This window comes from Apodemus sylvaticus, chromosome 15 (genome assembly GCF_947179515.1).
Source record: "Apodemus sylvaticus chromosome 15, mApoSyl1.1, whole genome shotgun sequence".
NCBI lineage: Eukaryota > Metazoa > Chordata > Mammalia > Rodentia > Muridae > Apodemus > Apodemus sylvaticus.
In genome coordinates, this window is record NC_067486.1 from 77,207,940 (window position 1) to 77,227,564 (window position 19,625).

The 19,625-nt window shown below is 43.1% G+C and overlaps 1 protein-coding gene across 1 annotated transcript; it reads right to left on the reverse strand.

The window, feature by feature from the left end:
• Nucleotides 1-11,219: 11,219 nt before the first annotated feature.
• Nucleotides 11,220-16,583, reverse strand: Rtp4 (receptor transporter protein 4). The gene is made up of 2 exons (XM_052158845.1): nt 16,328-16,583; nt 11,220-12,654 (listed from the first exon to the last, which is right to left on the reverse strand). Exons 1-2 carry the CDS (start codon nt 16,486-16,488, stop codon nt 12,090-12,092), a joined length of 726 nt encoding a protein of 241 aa, XP_052014805.1. The 5' UTR covers nt 16,489-16,583; the 3' UTR covers nt 11,220-12,089.
• Between the last annotated feature and the right edge of the window lie 3,042 nt (nt 16,584-19,625).

The window sequence follows — 19,625 nt, forward strand, 5'->3', positions numbered from 1 at the left end:
TGTGGTAATGCACTATTATAAAAATATCTCTTAGGGTATTTTCTGAGAGTCTGGGACTTTTGCTGGACCTCACAGCCAGAGTTAATAGTACACTTAAGCTTTAAGATTGTTGCCCTACTGTGCACTCAGAATGATGGTTTGACCTGCATTCTTGAGAACGAATGATGCAACAACCAGCTTCGGCTGCCTTGGATTTCTCATGTAATCAACTATGCAACTTTGGATTCTCATGTAATCTTAAGTTATGACCCGTTCCATGCTCATGACCCAGAGTAATGTATTTGCTGAGAGCACCAAATAAAGAGGTCAAAAGCAATATTTTAAAAATTGATAGCTATTTATGGATGTTGGTTGGTTAAAAAAATGATGTTTTTAATACTGTTTTCTGGATAAGTTGAGTCAGTGGAAGCCAGTGACGTAATCCATTGTAAAACTCTGTCTAGATTTCTGTAAAATATCCCATTCCTTCCCCCATATGGTGTATTCTGTACTGTTCAATATAGGAAAGCCCTCAGTGATGGACAGAGACACACAGACAGAAGCCAGACAGAACACACCATCATATGACACATGTAAACATACAGGGACAGACAAAGGGACAGGTCCACTGACAGCATTCAGGCAGGCACAGATTCAGATTCATCTGACAGACAGACAGAGGACAGAAGACACAATGAGTATGAAGTAAACAATTCAAAGATGAACTTGCTCTTAATTACACATTCTAAGGGGAAGTGCTTTTATTTCTTTCCATAATTCAACTCCAAAGCATTATTGGTAACTCAGAGATAGTCACTAATGCATTTAGTCCAAGTGGGTTAAAGTATTGATGTTTGAATAGATAGCTTTCAGCTTTACAGTTCTATATTAATATCATGGAAAACTTTAGACTTACTGTCCAATTAGAGCCAAACCTTGTTAAGTTTCATTCACACATTAGCAGTGGGTCTTCAGAGACATTCCCTGTTTCTTTGTCAATTTAAAACAAAGATGAGATTGACTCATCTTAAATACTCTTTGAATCAACGAGTAACAAGCTTGCTAATGAGATTTTTTAAAAAAAACCTTTATTGATGAGTCTGTCTTTGTTTTCGGGGCTGTTGTATTATCATTTTTGAATTATCTTCATCAATATAAGCCTTCCACTTCCACGTCAAAGCTGTAGAAAGTTCCAGCTTTCCAGCATATTTATCTGATTTGCTTCCATCATTACTCTGAACACCAAACAATCGCACATCCTGTCTGTTATTGCTGTGGAAGTTATCTCTTCCTCCTAATGAATTTTTTTCTTTGGTTATTTTTGGCTTTTATACCAATTTGCCTCTCAATATAAGAAAACCAGCCGCTTCTCCCACTCACTTTAATCACTATTGTTTCATCTTCTATTAATTTGTAATCCATTTCCTGCATTTTTATGTTGGAAAATTTCAAATATATAAAAATAATTTTAAATGTTAGCATACATAGCTGTTACTTTTTCTTAAATTCCTTCAGGTCCTTCAGTCCTTAAGAAATATACCATTTAAGGACAAAAACTAAAATATTCTTTGTTTGCATCCAGATAAAGAGTTGGGAAACTGCTATTTGCTAGCTTAACATATTGGCATGTGTCTTTTTGGCTGGAATAGTATATTTAAACATTATCTAATCCTTCTGCATAAAATTGTGAATAGTATTATTTTTCTGATATATGCAATATAAAGGTATCCAACTGATTGCAAATTAGATATACCCCCCAATTCAACTTTCTTAAGGCTGTACTTCAAAAATGCCATCAGGCTAACTTGAGCCACCTCACACTACTGAACATTAGATGACAGCAGATGCAGAGCAGACAGTCTATTACTCTGAATTCTATAGAATTGAAAATGTCCTCATGTGTTGGAATTTGTCATAACAAGTAAATATATATTGCTAGCTCTGTGTTTTGTTGTTGTTTTAGCAGGTGAGGCAGTGAGTATGTTGACACAGGTGTTACACTAGGAATCAGTAACTAAACTGTAAGACCTACTGCAGACCCCTTTTCTCTCTGTGGTCTGGCACTGTGTCCCTAACTCAGTAAAAAACTTGCCTGTGTACCGATAAGAAATGCTAGGAAAAGCCAGGGTCCCATGAGAAATATTTGATTGGCATGTTATCTTTGCATTTTCGTTCCTTGGGATTATTTTTCACTGAACTTCATTTGTCTACAGGATGAAGAGCCAGGAGACTCCTATCAAGTCTCCATTTTTTTCCCAATTATAAATAAATCAGAATGCCCTCTTTAGCTAAAAACATATTGTCCCCACATTCAAAAGAAAGTGGGGGGAGGGGAAATCCATACAATTTACTTCACGAGGACTCCAGAGAACCTTTTTGTCAAAAACAATTGATTTCTAGCAGCACACTCATTAATTTTCAAGATATCATTTCTGTCTTTTGGAAACAAATGAGGTTGTTAATATTCGAAGACATTGGCTAGTATATTTGGGGTCACCTCATTAAAGAAACTCCACTGCCAACTAAAACTAAGAAGGACATCTATCCCAGAAACAATACTCTATCTGGGGGAGAAGCTAAGAGATAACTCAGGAGGGAGATGCTGCTTGTCAAAAGTGATAGCAGCAGGCCCTGGAGGCCTTAAGGAAATGACATGGGATTCCAGGGAAAGGGTTTGATTTGAGCAGAAGGGAAATAGAGTGTCCTGTTGTTCCTGCCTCTATCTCTCTCTTCTCTTTGGCCTTGCTGTTGGAACATCTTAGCAAGCAGGATACTAGCTGACTCTTCTTAGAGCTCTTTCTACTGCCTTGTCCTCTACAGATGACCCATAAACTACTGGAAACAGCTGTGAGAATGTAAGTAAACTGTGTTCTCTCTCTTGGCCTTCATATCTAAGGTATAGAATACCAGTCTTTCACTGTGCTGTGGGCCTGATTGTAAAGAGGAGGAAAAACACTGAAATCCAGGTCCAGCATTTTTTAACCTATTCCCATTCCAAACCCGTAGTGAAAACTATGATGGTTCTCAGTTTTACTATCCACAAATCAGTTATCCTTAGTGACTTCTCTTCTTATTCAAAGGGTAAAGAAAATGCAATGACAAGACTCAGAATTTGGGTGTGGGGGCAGCTGACTCACTCTGTTCCTGTGCTCTTTTGAGTGGTTAATAGCTATCCCTGTGCTCCCCACACCCCCGTTCCTTAAGCACCTGAATTCCATCTCAGACAAATAAAGTGATCACGAAAAAGACAGCCTTGCAGAAGCGCTGTCAAGGTTGATGGACTCTGGTAATGAAATTATTTCAACCTCTGCCACCCACACAGATCTGGAAAGAACAAAAGAACAAACGAGTGTTTGTGCAGAATCCTTGTCATAGTTGGTAAGCAGCTAGCTCAGTGTTACTTGCCTCGGGCTCCTAAATCCAAATCACTTGGCAAATACCTCACTCATCCCCAAGCACTGCCACAAAGAAGCTAGCTAATGTTGTCTCTGATGAAGAGCCAGGAAATTGGAACTTTCCTGGAGCCCCAAACATACCCAGAGCACTGTAAACAAACCCTCACAGGCTTTCGAGGTTCTGTGTGAAACTCATCACTTCCAACTGTTAAGTCCCTCAGCTTAAGCTCTGGAAGAACTTGGAAGGACACAGATGCTAAACAAGCACCCCCAGGGCTTGAATATGGTTGGTTATCAGGGCTGAATATCTCAGAGAGGTATCACCACTGACATTCCTGAACACCTTCTCTGAGGGCTCCAACGCAGTGAGATGGCATGGGATCTCACAGGTACAGAGAGGAGTTGCAGAACCAGCAAGGATCCCAGACAGGTGAGTGTGGGAATGGAGTATATGTGAGCTTGGGGGATGCTCCAAGGTCCTGTAGAGTGCTGGAAGGAAAAAGAGAACGTTGAACATGCACTGTGGCTTTGGAGACTGGAAGTAATGATGCGATTTGAAGGTCAGGGTTGGTACAACGCCTTAGGAAGGGTAGATGGGCTGAGCAGAGGAGTAAGGACTTACCTCTTTCTCTAAGCAGTCCACCATGTAAGTGACTACTTCCCTCTTCAACATCTCTGCCTTCCCAATTGTCTCATAAGGACAAAATTTCTGGTTAAATATAATAGTTTTTTGACTATCATATATATTTGTGATTACCACTATGACTTTGAATAAACTAAAAATTCAAAACATGTTGTTATGCTTTATATCTGACATGCCCCCTCTCTCTAATATATCATGTTCCCTTAATACAACTTGGTCCCTGGTTTAATTCTAAACATCACTGTTTAGAACTTGGGCCCTTGGAAAAGTGAATGGTTGTGAGAACTCCACTGTATCAACAGACTAACTCATCAATGGATTCACAGCATAGCAGGTTATTAGGAGCTAGCAGGACCTTTGGGAGGTAGGGCCAAGCAGGGAATGATGTTGTAGTCAGTAATTCTTACACTCTCTGACACAGAGAGTGAATGGCCTTTCCCTGGAGATCCTGAGATGTTGGGAACAAGGGGGGTTCCAGGAGGCTTAGTGACTCCAGTACCTTAGAGTATCTCTCTGGGGTCCTCTAGGCCTAATGCATCCATTGTTTAACAGATGAAGAAAGTCACATCTTTGAAGGCAGAATTGAGTTATTTGTTCAAAAAAATCATGTTTTTTACAGATAACAAATTAACCTGTTTCAGAAATTTTGTTAAACTCATTAATTAACGAGCAGAGAATAAGATTTAAGACTGCCCCAAAGAACATTTCAGAAGCTAGAAATGAAAAGGCAATTTAATGACCTACCATTTTACAAGGTATACAAAAATACATAGAAGTATGTGTTCTCCAAGAGTATATTTTGTTCTTTCTTGTTAGGCCTCAAACTCAGGGCTAACTTCTTAACATGTCAAAGCAGACTTTGCCCTCCAGTCTCCCCTAGTCCTTACCTGTTGCAGGACCTGGCTGGTATTGCCCACCCCATACCCTGAACTCTGCAGCCCAGAGCCTAGACTGTGCTTCCTTTCACCTGGTTCCTCTGACTTCTACATAACCCAGCCATGTTAGCTATACTGGCCTCTTGGGCTTTCTGGCTTGCTCATGGCCTATTGGCTCCTGGTTTCTTGCTCTTCCTCTCTCATTTTATAATTAATGAAACTCCTCCTTTCTCTCCTCTCATGGCCTCATTCAGTCTAGACCATTTCAGATGCCTCTGGCTATGTGCACCTATCTACAGTGAGCCTTTTCCTCCACCATAACTAGGAGTATCTGGCCTTATTTCCTTTCTTATCCATTTGTCTTCTCCCTCTCCCTTCTTTTCCATCTTCCCTCTTTCTCAGCCACTATGACGTGAACAATTTTATTTGATATCATGTTCCTTACCACACAGTCTGTCTTACAATGAGCAGGGAAGCCAGATTACAGGGGTGCAACCAGGAGCCCCAAGACAAATAAATATTTTCTTCCTTAAATTGGTTTCTCTTGGATATTCTTCAAAATGATGGGAATATGACTGACACACATAGAAAGAGACCAGATGTATTGATAGCTGCATTTTTTTCAAGGCTGGGATCCATTCTCCAGGTACTAGATTATTTTGCTTAACTGTACAGGATCACTTATAAATCTTGTTCCATAGAAATACAAATAATTCCCAATTATCATAACTGATAGTCCCAAATGTTATAGTCTATGATCCTGTTAAGAAATATAAATTATTTTGTACAGTTGGTAACATGACAAGTCATTAGATTCCTTTTCATATCTAGCTTCTGAAATGCTCTTTGGGACAGTCTTAAATCTTATTCTCTCTTCATTAATTAATGAGTTTAACAAAATTTCTGAAACAGATTGATTTGCTATCTGTATAAGACAGATGATTTTATGAACAATCAACTCAGTTTTGCCTCCAAGGATTTGATTTTCTTCATCTGTTGAACAATGCATTAGGCCTAGAGGACCCCTGAGAGAGTCTCTAAGTTATTGGAGTCACTAAGCCACCTGGAACCCCCCTCGTCCCCAGCATCTCCGCATCTCAAGAAAGGCCGTTCACTCATTATGTCAGTGATGAGAATTATTGGCTACAACACGATTCCCTGCTGCCCCCACTCTCTAGCTCCGCAAAGCATTTGAGAATACTCGAAGGCCTTCAGCAGTTCTGAAGTCATTTGGAAGTTTCTGAGAACCAGATATTGCTTCAACTTGCCCAATTCACCTCCATTTTCCTAATCTTCTCCTTGCAAAATGGAGATCTTTCTAGTTCTGAACTACTGCTTTTAGTGCAATCCTGAGGGCAGGTCACAACTCTGAGTGTTCACAGAGCTGACATCCTTAAATGGAAGCCTGTGCCATTGGGTCCCAGCTGAGGCTTCAGGGTCAAACAGCTACTTCTTTCCCTCTCTAAAGGGCATGGCTCTGGATTACACTGAAAAATCATTTCTGACTGACAGCAGATGACTCTGTCCTTCCATGTCTCCAGAGGCGTCTCTCCTTCTGCTGTTTAGCCTAAGGATGTTTGAAGTCTTATGCTTTCTTCACCAGAGTGAGCATGTGGTGGGTGTTAGAGGCCAGAAAACAAGAAAGGTGGGTGAGCAGAGGCCAGGGATACATTAGCATCCTTGAAATAATGTAGCTTTTAGCCTGGGGCTACAATTATTGACTGACACAGGGGAAAACTGTTTCCCCCATTTCAGAGGATGTCTGATCTTGTTAACAGTAGCCTTTACTGAGCCTGCTCAGGTTAAATGTCTATTCGCTTGAGAATCAGCTCAGAACTTATAATATTTACCAAGTAAAATGTGTTTCTGTTTCAGACCCCAACTTGGCTGTTTGGCCAGATTGATAATGCTCACTGGGGGCCCAAGGGTTGCCACTGAAATTTCTCCTTCTATTTCTGGTTCAATCCATTACTGTAGGAACCAGGTCAATTTTCCAGGATGTAAATAGAGAAGCACAGTAGAGCACAAAAAATACATGAATAGGGATGATTTGATGAGAGGGGATCTGAAAACACCACATGAACTATCATTTTTAAGTGCTAGTTTTTATTATAGTCACATCTGTATATATCTTAAGAAATGTAATTTTGCCCTGCATAGCCATGCATGCCCTGAATTCAAGCACTCTGAGAGGCAGAGGCAGGCAGGTCTGTATGAGATAGAGCTCAACCTGGTCTCCACAAGGAGTCTACACAGGTCTACACAGGGAGTTCAGGATGGCCAGGGTTGCATAGTAAGACTCATAAGAAGGAAGGAAGGAAGGAAGGAAGGAAGGAAGGAAGGAAGGAAGGAAGGAAAGGAAAAGAGGGAGGAAGGTAGGGAAGAAGAAAGCAAATATACTTTGTCCTATAGTTCAAATTACAATAAATCCACCTCCTTATTTAACAGTATAAAATAAACAGACAAAGTTTCCCAGCTACCCACCCAATCCCAGATTTTGTGGACACCTCTCTGTATGTCTGTCCTTTCTTCATTCTCTCATTGCTCCAATCAGGTCAAAACCAAAGCCCTGTCTGTGGTAATAATGTATTTTTTTAATTTTTTATATATTTTTTATTTTTTTTGGTAATAATATTTTTAAGTCAGACCTCAGGATCCAATTTATCATCTTTCAATGGGCTGATCTGCCAGTTGAGAACCAAGCCTTTAACACATAAGCCTTTAAAGTATAACAGATAGGAAGCTGAGAGACAGTGAGATTACAGGAAGAGAAATCCGAATGGATTTTGAAGATGGGTACAAATGTAAACAAACAAGCAAACAAACAAAACATATGTGTTATGATAATGCATACCAAAAGTACCCACCAGGAAAAGACCCTAAACCATCCCAACAGAGAGTGATTGGCATGGGGGAGCTTCTGTCATTAGACCCTTCAGTACTTGTACTTTGGTCACATCAGTGAACTATGCATAGAAATGGGGATGGAGTCTATGAATTGGCCCCGTAGTATGAATTTCTACTAAATAATATTGGTTTACATGTGACTGCTGACTTCTCAGTTTACCATAAACATATGTGCCTTCAACATAATAGTATCCCCTGAGTATACAAACCAGATAATCAGTGGCAAACTAGCCACATTACAACACATCATCATAGAGAAAGTAATGATTTCATACTGCCTGAAATCAACAGATATTCTGATGTAGGGCTGCATTTCTTGCTTAGAGAGCTTTGACAAGCACAGTTCTCCAAGGGCCCATGGCTCAGTGAATCCATAAATCCAGGGTCTCATATGCTCTGAATTTAATTGTGATCCTCACCTCCAAAACATACATATAGCTCATCCTAGGGGAAGAAGCTATGCTGAGTATTTTATGCACATACTGTCAACATTCACAGTTGGAACGGAGGAAGGCTTTGCCAGCCCTCTGAGCCTTCCCTGGAGAAGGCTTTGCCAGTCCCAAGAGGCCGAGGCACTGGGATCCTTCTCGTGCTTATGACCATGTTAACAATATCCACTCACTATGGGTGAGATCTATTATACAGGAGTAGACAGGCTCCTCGCCCAACAAGACTGTCTTAGGTTGTTTTCTACTGCTGTGATAAAACACTGTGCCCCAGGAGAGAAAAGGGATTATTTCAGCTTGCATTTTCAGCTCATTAGGAAAGAAGTCAAGGCAGGAACCTGGAGGCAGGAAGTCAAGCAGAGGCCATGGAGGGGTGGGCTTGCTTGTTCATCCTGCTTTCTTATACCATCCAGGGCCACCTGTCCAGGGTTGGCACAACTCACAATGGGATAGATCTCTTTTATCAATCATTTGCCTACAGGCAAAGTGATGGAGGCATTTTTTTCACTTGAGAATCCTATTCCCAGATGACCCTGCTTGTGTCAAGTTATCAAATATGTATATGTATGTGTATGCATATGCTTGTGTCAAGTTATCAAATGTATATGTATATGTGTATGTGTATATATGTATATGCATATGTAAATGCACATGTATATGCATATGTATACGATGTATATACATATGTGTGTACATATATATGTATGCATACCTATATACCTATATGTGACCAGGGCATATATGTATGTGTATGTATATATATGCATGCATACACACACACACACACATATATATATATATATTTATATATATATATTTATATAAAATGGAAATATGTATGCATATTGCACACAGGAGAATACCATGTAAAGGAGTAGGAAGAATTTGGGCATATATCTACCTATATTAGGAATAACATAGTGATTACTAACAAACTCCCAGAGACTGAGCAATATTTTATCTTCTTGCTGTAGCAAATGGGCAACCCATGAAACATTGCTTTAGATCTAGGACCTGAACTTTCAGAAATAGAGTTACAGATGCAGTGGTATGACTGTGGAATATCCTACTTTTATCAAATATGGCATCCTGCAGACACTGCCAGCCCAGTAAGTCAGTGGGAGATCAATATCTTAAAGGTTTAGCTATGGGTGCAGCTTGGACATGCTCCCTTGAAGACAAAGCACCCTCGAGATGCCATAGGAGGCTGAAGCAATGCTAATGATTGGGCAACATGGTTCCAATATGGAAATGTAGATAGTATTAGAAATCAAGGCACAAAAATAGGAACGGCCCTGCTTAGCAACAATCACATTAATTCAGTCGCTGTCTTTGTATTTCCCATAGCTGAGACTCAAGACTCTTGCAGGCCTCGAGATTCTAAATGTCAAATGTCCAGTTAGAACCAGTCTAAGATTCCCAGAGATAAGATAAAGTAAGAAATGTGGACATCAGATGGAAACAGAAGTGGGCAGCACCCTATGCACTGGGAATCCACAAAGCCCAGTTTCTGTGACTCTATGATTTCAGAGAATAAGGCTTTGATCTACTCTGAGTTAGTGCTTGTTAGGCTGCCGGGGTGTCAGGGGATACTCTTCCCAAGGTGTTCCTCTGCTCTTGCTTCTCTGTTCCTCCCAGCAGCTCCCTCAGAGTTGTTGGTTGCTGTTTACCATACTTAACTTTATTTTCCATCTCCCTACTCTGCTGAGTCAGTTCCCTATCGCGTGCTCTTGCATACTGATCTTTTCCACCTTTCTCATGAGAAAGAGCAGAGGTAAACACATCAATCTCCTATACTTTACCTTAGCCTACTTTTCAGATAGAGAAACTGAGGCTCAGGGAAGGATAATGGCTTGAACCAGATTATGTAGCATAACCAGGCTACAGATGAAGCTTTTAAGTCAATCTTCCAAGATAGAAACAGGACACACACACACACACACACACACACACACACACACACAGTGGTTTGGGATTTTACAATCCTGGAATTCTGGTGTCCAAAGTCATCCTCACTGAGTTAATGCCATGTACACTGTTGAGACAATGAATGGCCTCAGCTTGTAAAAATGCCTACAGCCAAATCTGACATGAGTTCAGCTCCAGAACTCCCAGAACTCATGTGATGAACAGAGAAAGTAGGCTCCACAAAGTTTTCCTCTGATCTACACATTTGCCCTGTCCACGACATGCACACACACACACACACACACACACACATGTATACATATACATGCAAACATTCATGTACATACACATGCACACACACATACACTCACATATATATATATGTGCACACATACACTCACAAACATATGTATGCACAAATACATACATACATGCATGCACACACACATATATGCACACATACATTCACATACACACACAAACATACATACACACAAATACATAAATAAGTACATGCACACATACATAAACACACATACTCTAAAAGTAGATTAAATATGATTAAAATATAAAGTCATATGATGGCAGGCTTTAAGGAAGAGCCCATTTCTGCTGCTTGAGCCTTCGGGAGCTAACTTCTAACAGTTGGTGAACTTTTCCTTCACTTTTGAAACACTTTGTTCAGGCCTGTAGTTCCACCCTCAAATCTCCTCTCCTGTTGTCAAGCCTCTTGCCTTCCTTTTATGAGTTGTATTCCTTGGATTTCCCTTGTTCTGACAAAATATCTGTGACTATTTTGGCACCATATTGCAGGTATTAATGTGGCTACTTGACTGTTAAGTAGGGAGAAAGAGGATGCTCAACTAATGATGACCGGGAAGTAAGAGAAGGGAAGGAACAGGTGAGGGTCTCCGTATGCTTACAAGAACATGCCCTAGTGATCCATGCCCCCTTAAGCCCATGTCCTAAACTTTCTGCTGCCTCCCAGAGCACCATCACCCTAAGACCAAGCCTTCAACAATGAGCTTTTGGTGGACCCTGGTGAAAAAGGCAAAACAAAACAGGATCTTCTGTTATTATTTATTCCAATAAAGCAAGATGACTTACCTCAAAATCTCCTAATTAATCATGTCTACAAAGTCCATTCTTCCAACAAATACAGTTTATTAACAAAATCTAGAAGCTATGGGGAAGGGCATTTTTGGTGGGGGGAGCATTACCCAGTCTGCCATAGAAAATTTACAACAATCCTAGTTGTTAGTTAACAGAAGATTCCACTAGGCTTCTTCTAGGAACCTAGGCCTACACCATCATCTGCTGCCCAGCGTTTTGAGCCAGGTGCTGCAGGGGCAGCCTATAGAAGACTGCTAACTCTTCATCCCCTCCTCCCCCTCCTCCTCCCTTTTCCTCTTTCCTTGTTCCCATGTGTTTCTGGCCAGCATCTCTCTGTCTTTCTCTGTCCCCCCCCCCCTTCTCTGTCCCCATAGCTCTACTCCCCACTTCTCCAGGTCTCTGCTCTCCCTTTCCCCACAATAAAACTCCCTTACCAGCTCTGTCACATGGCATTATTTCTCAGGGCGACACCTTGGCAGGGGCCCACCTGGTACTCCCTTACTCTGGCTGCCACTTTATATTTCATAACACACTTGACAGTTATCACCAAGATTTAATCAACATAGCTTGAGAACAGTAAGTGAGCAAGCTAGTGCGGACACTTTAGGGATTCAATACAAATTTGTCCTTAGGTCAAATTTGTCCTTGGTCTATTGGGTGTGGTCATGGTTTAGGCTATTTTCAGAGCATGTTGACGAAAGCAGCACCTTTATTCTTTATTCTATATAGTCGACCTTGCTTGATCCCACATGAATTCCCTGTCATATGGAAACGACATCCATTTTATTGATCAGCACAGGATTAAAACAAGTTTATAAAGCTATTATCTAATGAAGTGACTAATAAGGGCAAGTGCAGCAGTACCCAAAATCAGTAATAGTGGTAGCCCTATCTCACGGGGCTCTCTGAGATCCTGAAAAGTCCTATTCCCCAAATCCATATTCCCAGTCTGAGATGAAGGAGGGCGGCTCTTTGGTGGAGAGGAACTGTGGCTGCTTGGTGATGGAGATGGGGATCTAGGTGGTCTTACTCTGTGTGCACGGGCACATCTTCCATGAGGGTTCAGACTGCATGCCTCACAATTGAGTGTGTCATGGGGCCCATCCAAAAGCACCTTCTCATCCAAAGACGCATTCGAGATCGATGCTATCTTCCTGTGTCCATAGCACTTCTGCAGAATATAACTAACGAGGTTATTTAGAATCCTTTTGATGCACTCTGCAGAGAACTCAGGATTCTCAAATTGAGACCCAAAACATTTCTGGCACTTCTGACCAAAGATCCTCATGAGTACCCGGCCCTGTGACGTCGAAGTGTCCTGGTACACATGGCACAAGATCTTCACCTGAGCAGAGGTCCAACTTCTATAACATCTGGAACACTGGAACCTATAGGCAGAAGAAAGAAATCCTCTGTGTCCTTAACTGACCACTGATCCGAGAGGAAATGGTAAGCTAAGGGATTTTAGGAATCCCCTTCATTGTGGAGAACTTTACATGGTTTTGAGTGACACGATCATAGATAAACAGGAACAAGAGGCAATCTCTTTTAGATACTTTCCTGTTCCTACTGGAGCCTGCCTCTTTGATAGGAAAAGCCTCTCTGGAAGTCTTAAAGGGAAGAGAATTGTTACAGGTATTAAAGGCACTCAACATGCCTTTAATCCCATCACTCAGAGGTAGGCAGAGCTCTGAATTCAAGGCTAGCCTGGTCTACAGAGTAAGTTCCAGGACATTCAAGACTACACAGAGAAACCCTGTCTTGAAAAAGAAAAAGAAGGAGGAAAAGGAGGAGGGGGGAAGGAGGAAGAAGAGAAGAGAATTCTACTACATCCAACACTTTCTTCTTCATTATGGTAACATGAAATTTCTATAAAGTGCCTATTTTGAGACAGGCAATACTGACGCCATTCAGTATAATCTCTCTTTGTGTCATTACTCAAAAGTATTACTGAGTCCCCTTGCCAGCCAAGAAAAGTGAATAATACAATGTCTACACAGCTTGCTTGGGATATATTGGACAAAAGGAAAGGGCCGTTTTCTCAGCCTGGGCCACTGAAACTAGCCTTGTTCATCTACTTACTACAGAACATCATCTCAAGTGAGCAAAATGGTGAGCAGATTAGAACATGGGGAAACCTGTGACTGAGGTTTCCTAAGAGATAAGACATAGTTTGAGGTAGGGCAAGGGTGAGCATGTACTTTTGAAGAGAGATAAAAAGAACTGAGGGTTCTAAGAGCCCTAGAAAAGTCCCTAGGTTCTGGAAAAAGAGGGTTTGACTTCCCAGGCCGGCCATCTTTAACTCCTGACAAGGAGAGGATACCTGAAGGTGGTTTAAGACTATAGAGAAGGTGACTAATAATGAAGGGCTCTTCCTCAGACACTCCGGGACCTGGGGTTTAGTCTCTTTTTTATCCACAAGCTTTCTGTAAAAAGAGATGCGAAGTGGCTGCTTGATCTAAGTCAGTTCTTAGCAACTAGTGCTGAGCAGCGGTGAGGCCAGAAGAGTTGCTACAGCCTGGTCAGGAATAGGCAGGAGGACTCCCTTGAATTATTTTTTTTTCTTTTTTGTTCTTCAATTCCAGCTCCCTACAGGACATACAATGCTGAGGGTGGGAAGGCCTGATTTAGAAGCTCTGGCCTCAGAATCAGAAGTTCATATCTCCAAAGAATGTCAAATCTCAAAGCTCTCACAACTAAATCTAAGCCTTAGAATAGTGATAAAAGCCCCTTAAGGGCAAACTCTTTTGGGTCAAGAGAATAAAATTTCTTGCCTAGGTGACTATTTAATATTCTAATTGAACTGGCTAAGCACCTAACCAGTTGCCCACCCCTCAGATAGGAGGGAAAACCCCTTCAAAGACAAGATTTAGATAGACAGGTGGAATACCCTTTAAATTATACTGTACTTTTCCTTCCCAGGTTTCCTGTTCCTTATACCATGACCTTATCTGACCTAGCATGACAACTCTCCTTGCTTGGGTTTACAAATCTGTTCACGTTTCTGAATTACTCAGGGATAGGTTATTTCTCTGCTGGTGAAATGAGCCAGTTCAAGACAGAGTAGATTTTATTAAAAGGCAGGTTTACTGGGAAGCGGGTCTTGGGTAAGTTCACTGGCCCCAGGGAACAAGGTCATCAGGAAACTCTCCATGAGGGGAGGGGAGGGGAGGGGGAGGGGGGGGGGAGGGGGAGGGGAGGGGAGGGGAGGGGAGGGGGGGGGAGGGGAGGGGAGGGGAGGGGGAGGGGGAGGGGAGGGGAGGGGAGGAGAGGAGGAGGAGAGGAGAGGAGAGGAGAGGAGAGGAGAGAGGAGAGGGGAGAGGGGAGAATTAGGAGGAAGAAAAGATACCAAAATACCTGGATTATATAGAGAGGAACCTCTGGAGGAAGGGAAGCCCAGCCCCTGGGCTAGAAAGCTCAAGGTTGGAGGCTGGGTATGCCAGGTAGGGACTGAGGGATGCTGGGAGAACCTGGAGGCCAGGTCTGTTTTAATATGTGAAATATGCACCTCAGTCCCACATCCCTGAGTCTGAAACCAAACGCTCAGAAAAATGTAACTTGTGCTCTAATCATGTTTTCCGTGACACCAGTCTTGTTTACTTGGTCTCTGTATGTCCTGTCTCTGCTGCGTGGCTGCATCACACCACGCAGCTCCACAGAAACTTAACTTATAGGCATCTCCTCCTAACCCTTCTCCCCCAAGCAGCTACCGAGCTCTACAGCTTGCTTTATTTGAGTCTCCATTCTAAAATCCTTTTAGTGAGGAGATTAAGGACCCAAAGAAGGAGCTTGTTTTCCCTGGTGTCATCTGGCAGCTACAGTCAGGCACTCCAACATTTCTGATAACATGCAGATTTTGTCTCATCCTATCTGTGAATTATAACACTGCTATGTGGGAGAGGCAGAGGCAGACTATGAACAGCCACATCCTCCGTTTGGACCCAAATTATAGATAAATCCATGTTTCCATCTAAAGCAAAATCCACGGTGTTTCTCGTCCGAGTCTCCTCACCTGACAGCGCCCGCGCTGCCATGGTACTGAGTATCGGGCATAGGCCTGGGGGATTAACAAAAAACACAGACACGGGTCATTCTGCAAGGAGAATGCCAAAGCTTTACTGAGAGATCAACAATATATATACTAGAGGCCAGGGAAGGGAACAGGAAAAATCAATTATAGTCATAGGTCAGGCACCTGGGAAGTCCGTACCACACCGGGCAGGAAGGCAGGAATCAAGCTAAGCCACGAGATGTTTTGCTCTCAAGAAACCTGTGCAAAAAGCTCAGCTGGGGGAGTTGAGCCAAGCTCTCTGGTTCCCAACACTCACCAAATGAAGAGGCTTAAAAAGAGAGGATGGGGGTTAAGTGGGTGTGGCACGGCGGTGTGGGGGAAGGGGGTGCCCAGGCAGGCCCTTGTCCAGGCACCTCTTCCCCCTGAAGGACCACACACACACAGACATGGTATAGAATAGAGTTTATTCAGGGCAGAGGATGGGAGTTAGTGGTAGAGAAAGGCAGAGAGAGAGAGAGAGAGTAGTGGAGGCCGGCCATGACCACATGGAGAGGGGGTGGGGAGAGCCCAAGGGGCAGAGAGGTAAGAGTATGTGGGAGAGCAGAGAGAGAGCAAAGAGGGAGAGGAGGGGGCCAGATCTATGGGGCAGGGCATACCTGGCTATTGCCAGGCAGGTGTGGGGTGGAGCTTAGACAGAATACCAACACCATCTTATGTGTTTTATTAGGTTTTCTCTCCATAAGAGGGTCTTCAGGAGGCAGAGGTAAGAGGATCTCTGAGTTCCAGGACAGCCAGGGCCACACAGAGAAACCTGTCTGGGGGGTGCGGGGGTGGGGACAAAAAAACAAAACAAAGGAACAAACAAAAAGCTAACATGGAGGCTTGGAGTTCAGGGGACCCTAACTAGCTTAGCTTTGTGACCACAAAAGATTGGGAAAATTTGGTTAGCCACACCTGTTCTAATAAGCTGTCAGAGGCTGCATCAGGACAGCTAAGCCTCTGCGCTTAGTGGGGTCTTTGAGGGAGCCAGCTGCCCGGACCCCACTCACCTGCCAAGTACTGTCTGCTGGTACTGCCTCCATCCCAGGGTTAGACCATCTGGTACAATGTTCTTATCCAAATGCAGGGTCCACTTGGCACCAGGCACCTCCTCCCGGATCAGTTCCTGAAATGTCTGCTCCCAAGAGCTGAAGTCTTCAGAGAACAGCATTCTCAAACACGGAAGCTGAGGCTAGTGGCCTAGAAAGCAGCTTGCTGTCTCTCTAGTCTGGGAGAAAGATAACAAAGAACAGTTTCAGTTTCCTCACTCTCTCAGTTTCCATTTCCCCTGTCTCTAAGTTTCAGTTTCCATTGCCCTGTCTTTAAGTTTCGGTTTCCAAGTTGTCCCATCCTTGTGTTAAAGGGCCACGCTGAAATTGCTGAGTTCTGGATTGAATTCTAGTGGCTTGTGTATGTGAACCTTTTCATTTTGTTTTCTTATAACTGTTATTGTAAACAAAGCAGCAGTCTGGGGATGGAAGTGAAGGAGTTCCTGGTGACTGAGAAACCAGTGCCTGCCCCAGTAGATGCCAGCAGCCTGGTGGAGATCTGAGAACTGTAGGAGGTTGTGTTCCCAATCACCTGGTGACCCTGAAAAAAATCGGCAATGCAAGCCCCTAGAGGGGGAATGTTCTTGGTGTTAAAACAGCACAACAAATTAAATGTGAGTATTTTCTTTGAAACACTATAACACTTGTATATCTTGTGTTTGCAACAAATAATTCAACTTTTATCTCCTGCACCTTGGATGCAAAGTTATTAACACCTTCCCACCCAGTAAAGTCTTTTATGCAAAGGCCCTGCTACATTTTGGGGAGCTTAAGTGAATTAAGTAACTAACCCCATTCTGAGTGCCTTTCTTCCTTCCTAAAGGGCCTTTTTATATCAGCTTAAAGGTTTAACTCAGGAACTTTAGAAAGGTCATGGAACACTGGCCCCTCACAGAAGGGCCAGTGTTTCCCCTCCCAGAAGGAAAAGGCTAAATTACATTCCTCTGACCACAGGGAGGCCCAGAGTTATTCCAGAAACCAGTTGACCACCTACCTCATCCCCTAACCACCGATTGGTTTAAAGGTAACACTGTTCTGCCAGTCACATTGTGCCTAATGGCAGCTGCCCTGAACACTGTATAAAGGCCCCCGCAGCTTGACAACATAGTCGTTCTGTCTCCATGTGCAGGGCCAGCCTCAGCATGCTGGATATTAAATAAAAATCCTCTTGCTTTTTGCATCGGTTCCAATCTCCGCATGGTCTACTCAGGTAGTCTCTCCAGTAAGTTAAGACACCCTCGAGTCTTACATTTGGTGCATTGGCCGGGAATCTGACCTCCTGTGGGGACAAGCTGGAGTAGTGGATCAGAGGTCTCGAGCAGGTAACACAGTGTTTTTGTTTTATGTCTGTCTCGCTGTTTGGCCAAGTCTGAAAGCTTGTCTGAACTTTCGGTTTGCTTTCCAGTGTCTGGGAGGCTGGAGGCTCAGAGAGACTAAGGTGTCTGATGTGGTGAGCTCAACTCGCCCAGAATCAAGACCGCAGGGGACTGGGAACGTCTCAGGCCCTGGAGAGAGCCAGAAAAGCTCTGCTGCTCCTGGAAATGGCTCGACAGTAATGGCGGGAGCCTAGTCGTGCTATGATCTCGTTTATCGGGTTTATCTGGTTCCTGCCACGGGCAGGGACACCTGGTATCTATAACTGTGCCCATCGAGGGGCGGGGAACTGTTTTCTCTGTGTTTGTTAGTGTCTTGTTCTGTGTCCCTGGACCTAGGCGGCCACCTTTGGAAGGATCAAACTGTTTTTCCTCTGTGTTTGTTTCAACCCCGGGGCAGCGCACATCCAGCCATGCAGGTGTTCCTGGCAGATCTTTCCTGCTCCTCATTCCTCCTGATCCCTCCACCCTCGCATCATCCCCCCCTTCCCCATGTCCCTCTGCTCTGGAGGCTAGCGGGGAGGGGGGGGGGCACGTGGGGAGGGCAGAGGTGGGGCTGGTGGGGGATCACTCCCCGGCCAGGGCTCACTTCCACCATGACAGTGCACTGAAACCAGCTCCAGGATGCCCCCAGATACCCGTCACCCGTCCCCAACTTCCCAGGGAGCCCAGCTGCCCCTTCCATGGCACAATGGCTCTCCCACCTCCCACCCCTCACCCCTGTCACCTCTCTTCCTCTAGGGGGGAGGGTGCCCGGAGGGTGGGATGCACACCTTCGGAGGTCAGGTGGTTATTAGTCAATACATTCTGTGGTGGTTTTTTTTTTTTTTTTTCCTGAGCATTCTTACTCAGGAATGCCCCGTGGGTAGAGATCGGAATTTGGCTTATCTTTGACTCCAGGCAGGAGTGGAAAGCAGTAGAGGGAGTGTGGGGCAGAGAGGGCTCTTGGGGTTTCTTAACTAGGGCAATTGAAAGAGCTCTGAATTCTTTCTCATGTTGGTCGGGTAGTTCTGAGAATAGAGAGGAGGAGAGGTCCCTGGAGCCACAATCATTATTTCTCATTGGCTAGATAAAAATGCCTAACTAGAGGCTCATACAATATCTTAGCTTATTTCATTTGTTTTAAATTGTTTTGATTTTCATAATGGATATGATGTTGTGCTTTGTGGTAATATTATTCCTCCCAGAGAGAGGTCAAAATGAAGGTTTTTCTGGTTACTGGCTCAAGGATAGGTTGATTTGGAGAAAAAGTTTTTGCCTTAGTGATTTTTTAAAAGGCTCTGAACATCTTCCAGAGCTATGTAGATCAGAAATGATAGAGGGAGACCTCCAGAAGACTAGATTCCAGAATATCCCAATAAAAAAATCTATCTTTGTGATACTAAAATTTTGTTTTGAGATTTATGTATTACAGAAAATACAGCCAGGCTGAGTCTCCTCGTCAAACATGCTGAACTGACCTGCTTGAACTCCTGAGGTCCTGGACTTGAGCTAGATCCAGTCAAGACACAGAAATCAGAGACCAACCAACTCTCCTATTTTCCTTACCCTTCCCCCCGCCCCTTCTTAATATCTCAACGCCCATACTCAGCTTGAAGAAGCTACGAAGATTCGTCGACCCAGTTCCCTAGGATTTGGGGCTGCAGAGGATTGTTATTATTATTAAGTTGTCTTTCTAGAAAATGTAGAAATGGTCAGATTTGAAACAGAAAGGAAATAGGATTGATTATCAAGCCATAATTTCATTTGGTAAAAATCTTTATAATTGTTATTAAGTTCAAGTCATAAGTTCTTATTTGGCACAGAATTTATTTTGATAGAAAATCAAGGTTTTCATTGGTATAAATTTCTTCTATTGATACTGAAAATTTAAAAGTACAAAGTTT

Excerpts from the sequence above, each read along its gene's own strand:
- Rtp4 (XM_052158845.1), bottom strand. The coding sequence starts at position 16,488 with ATGCTGTTCTCTGAAGACTTCAGCTCTTGGGAGCAGACATTTCAGGAA. Across the intron at positions 12,655-16,327 it reads CAGCAGACAGTACTTGGCAG|GTTCCAGTGTTCCAGATGTT; the intron begins GTGAGTGGGGTC and ends TTCTGCCTATAG.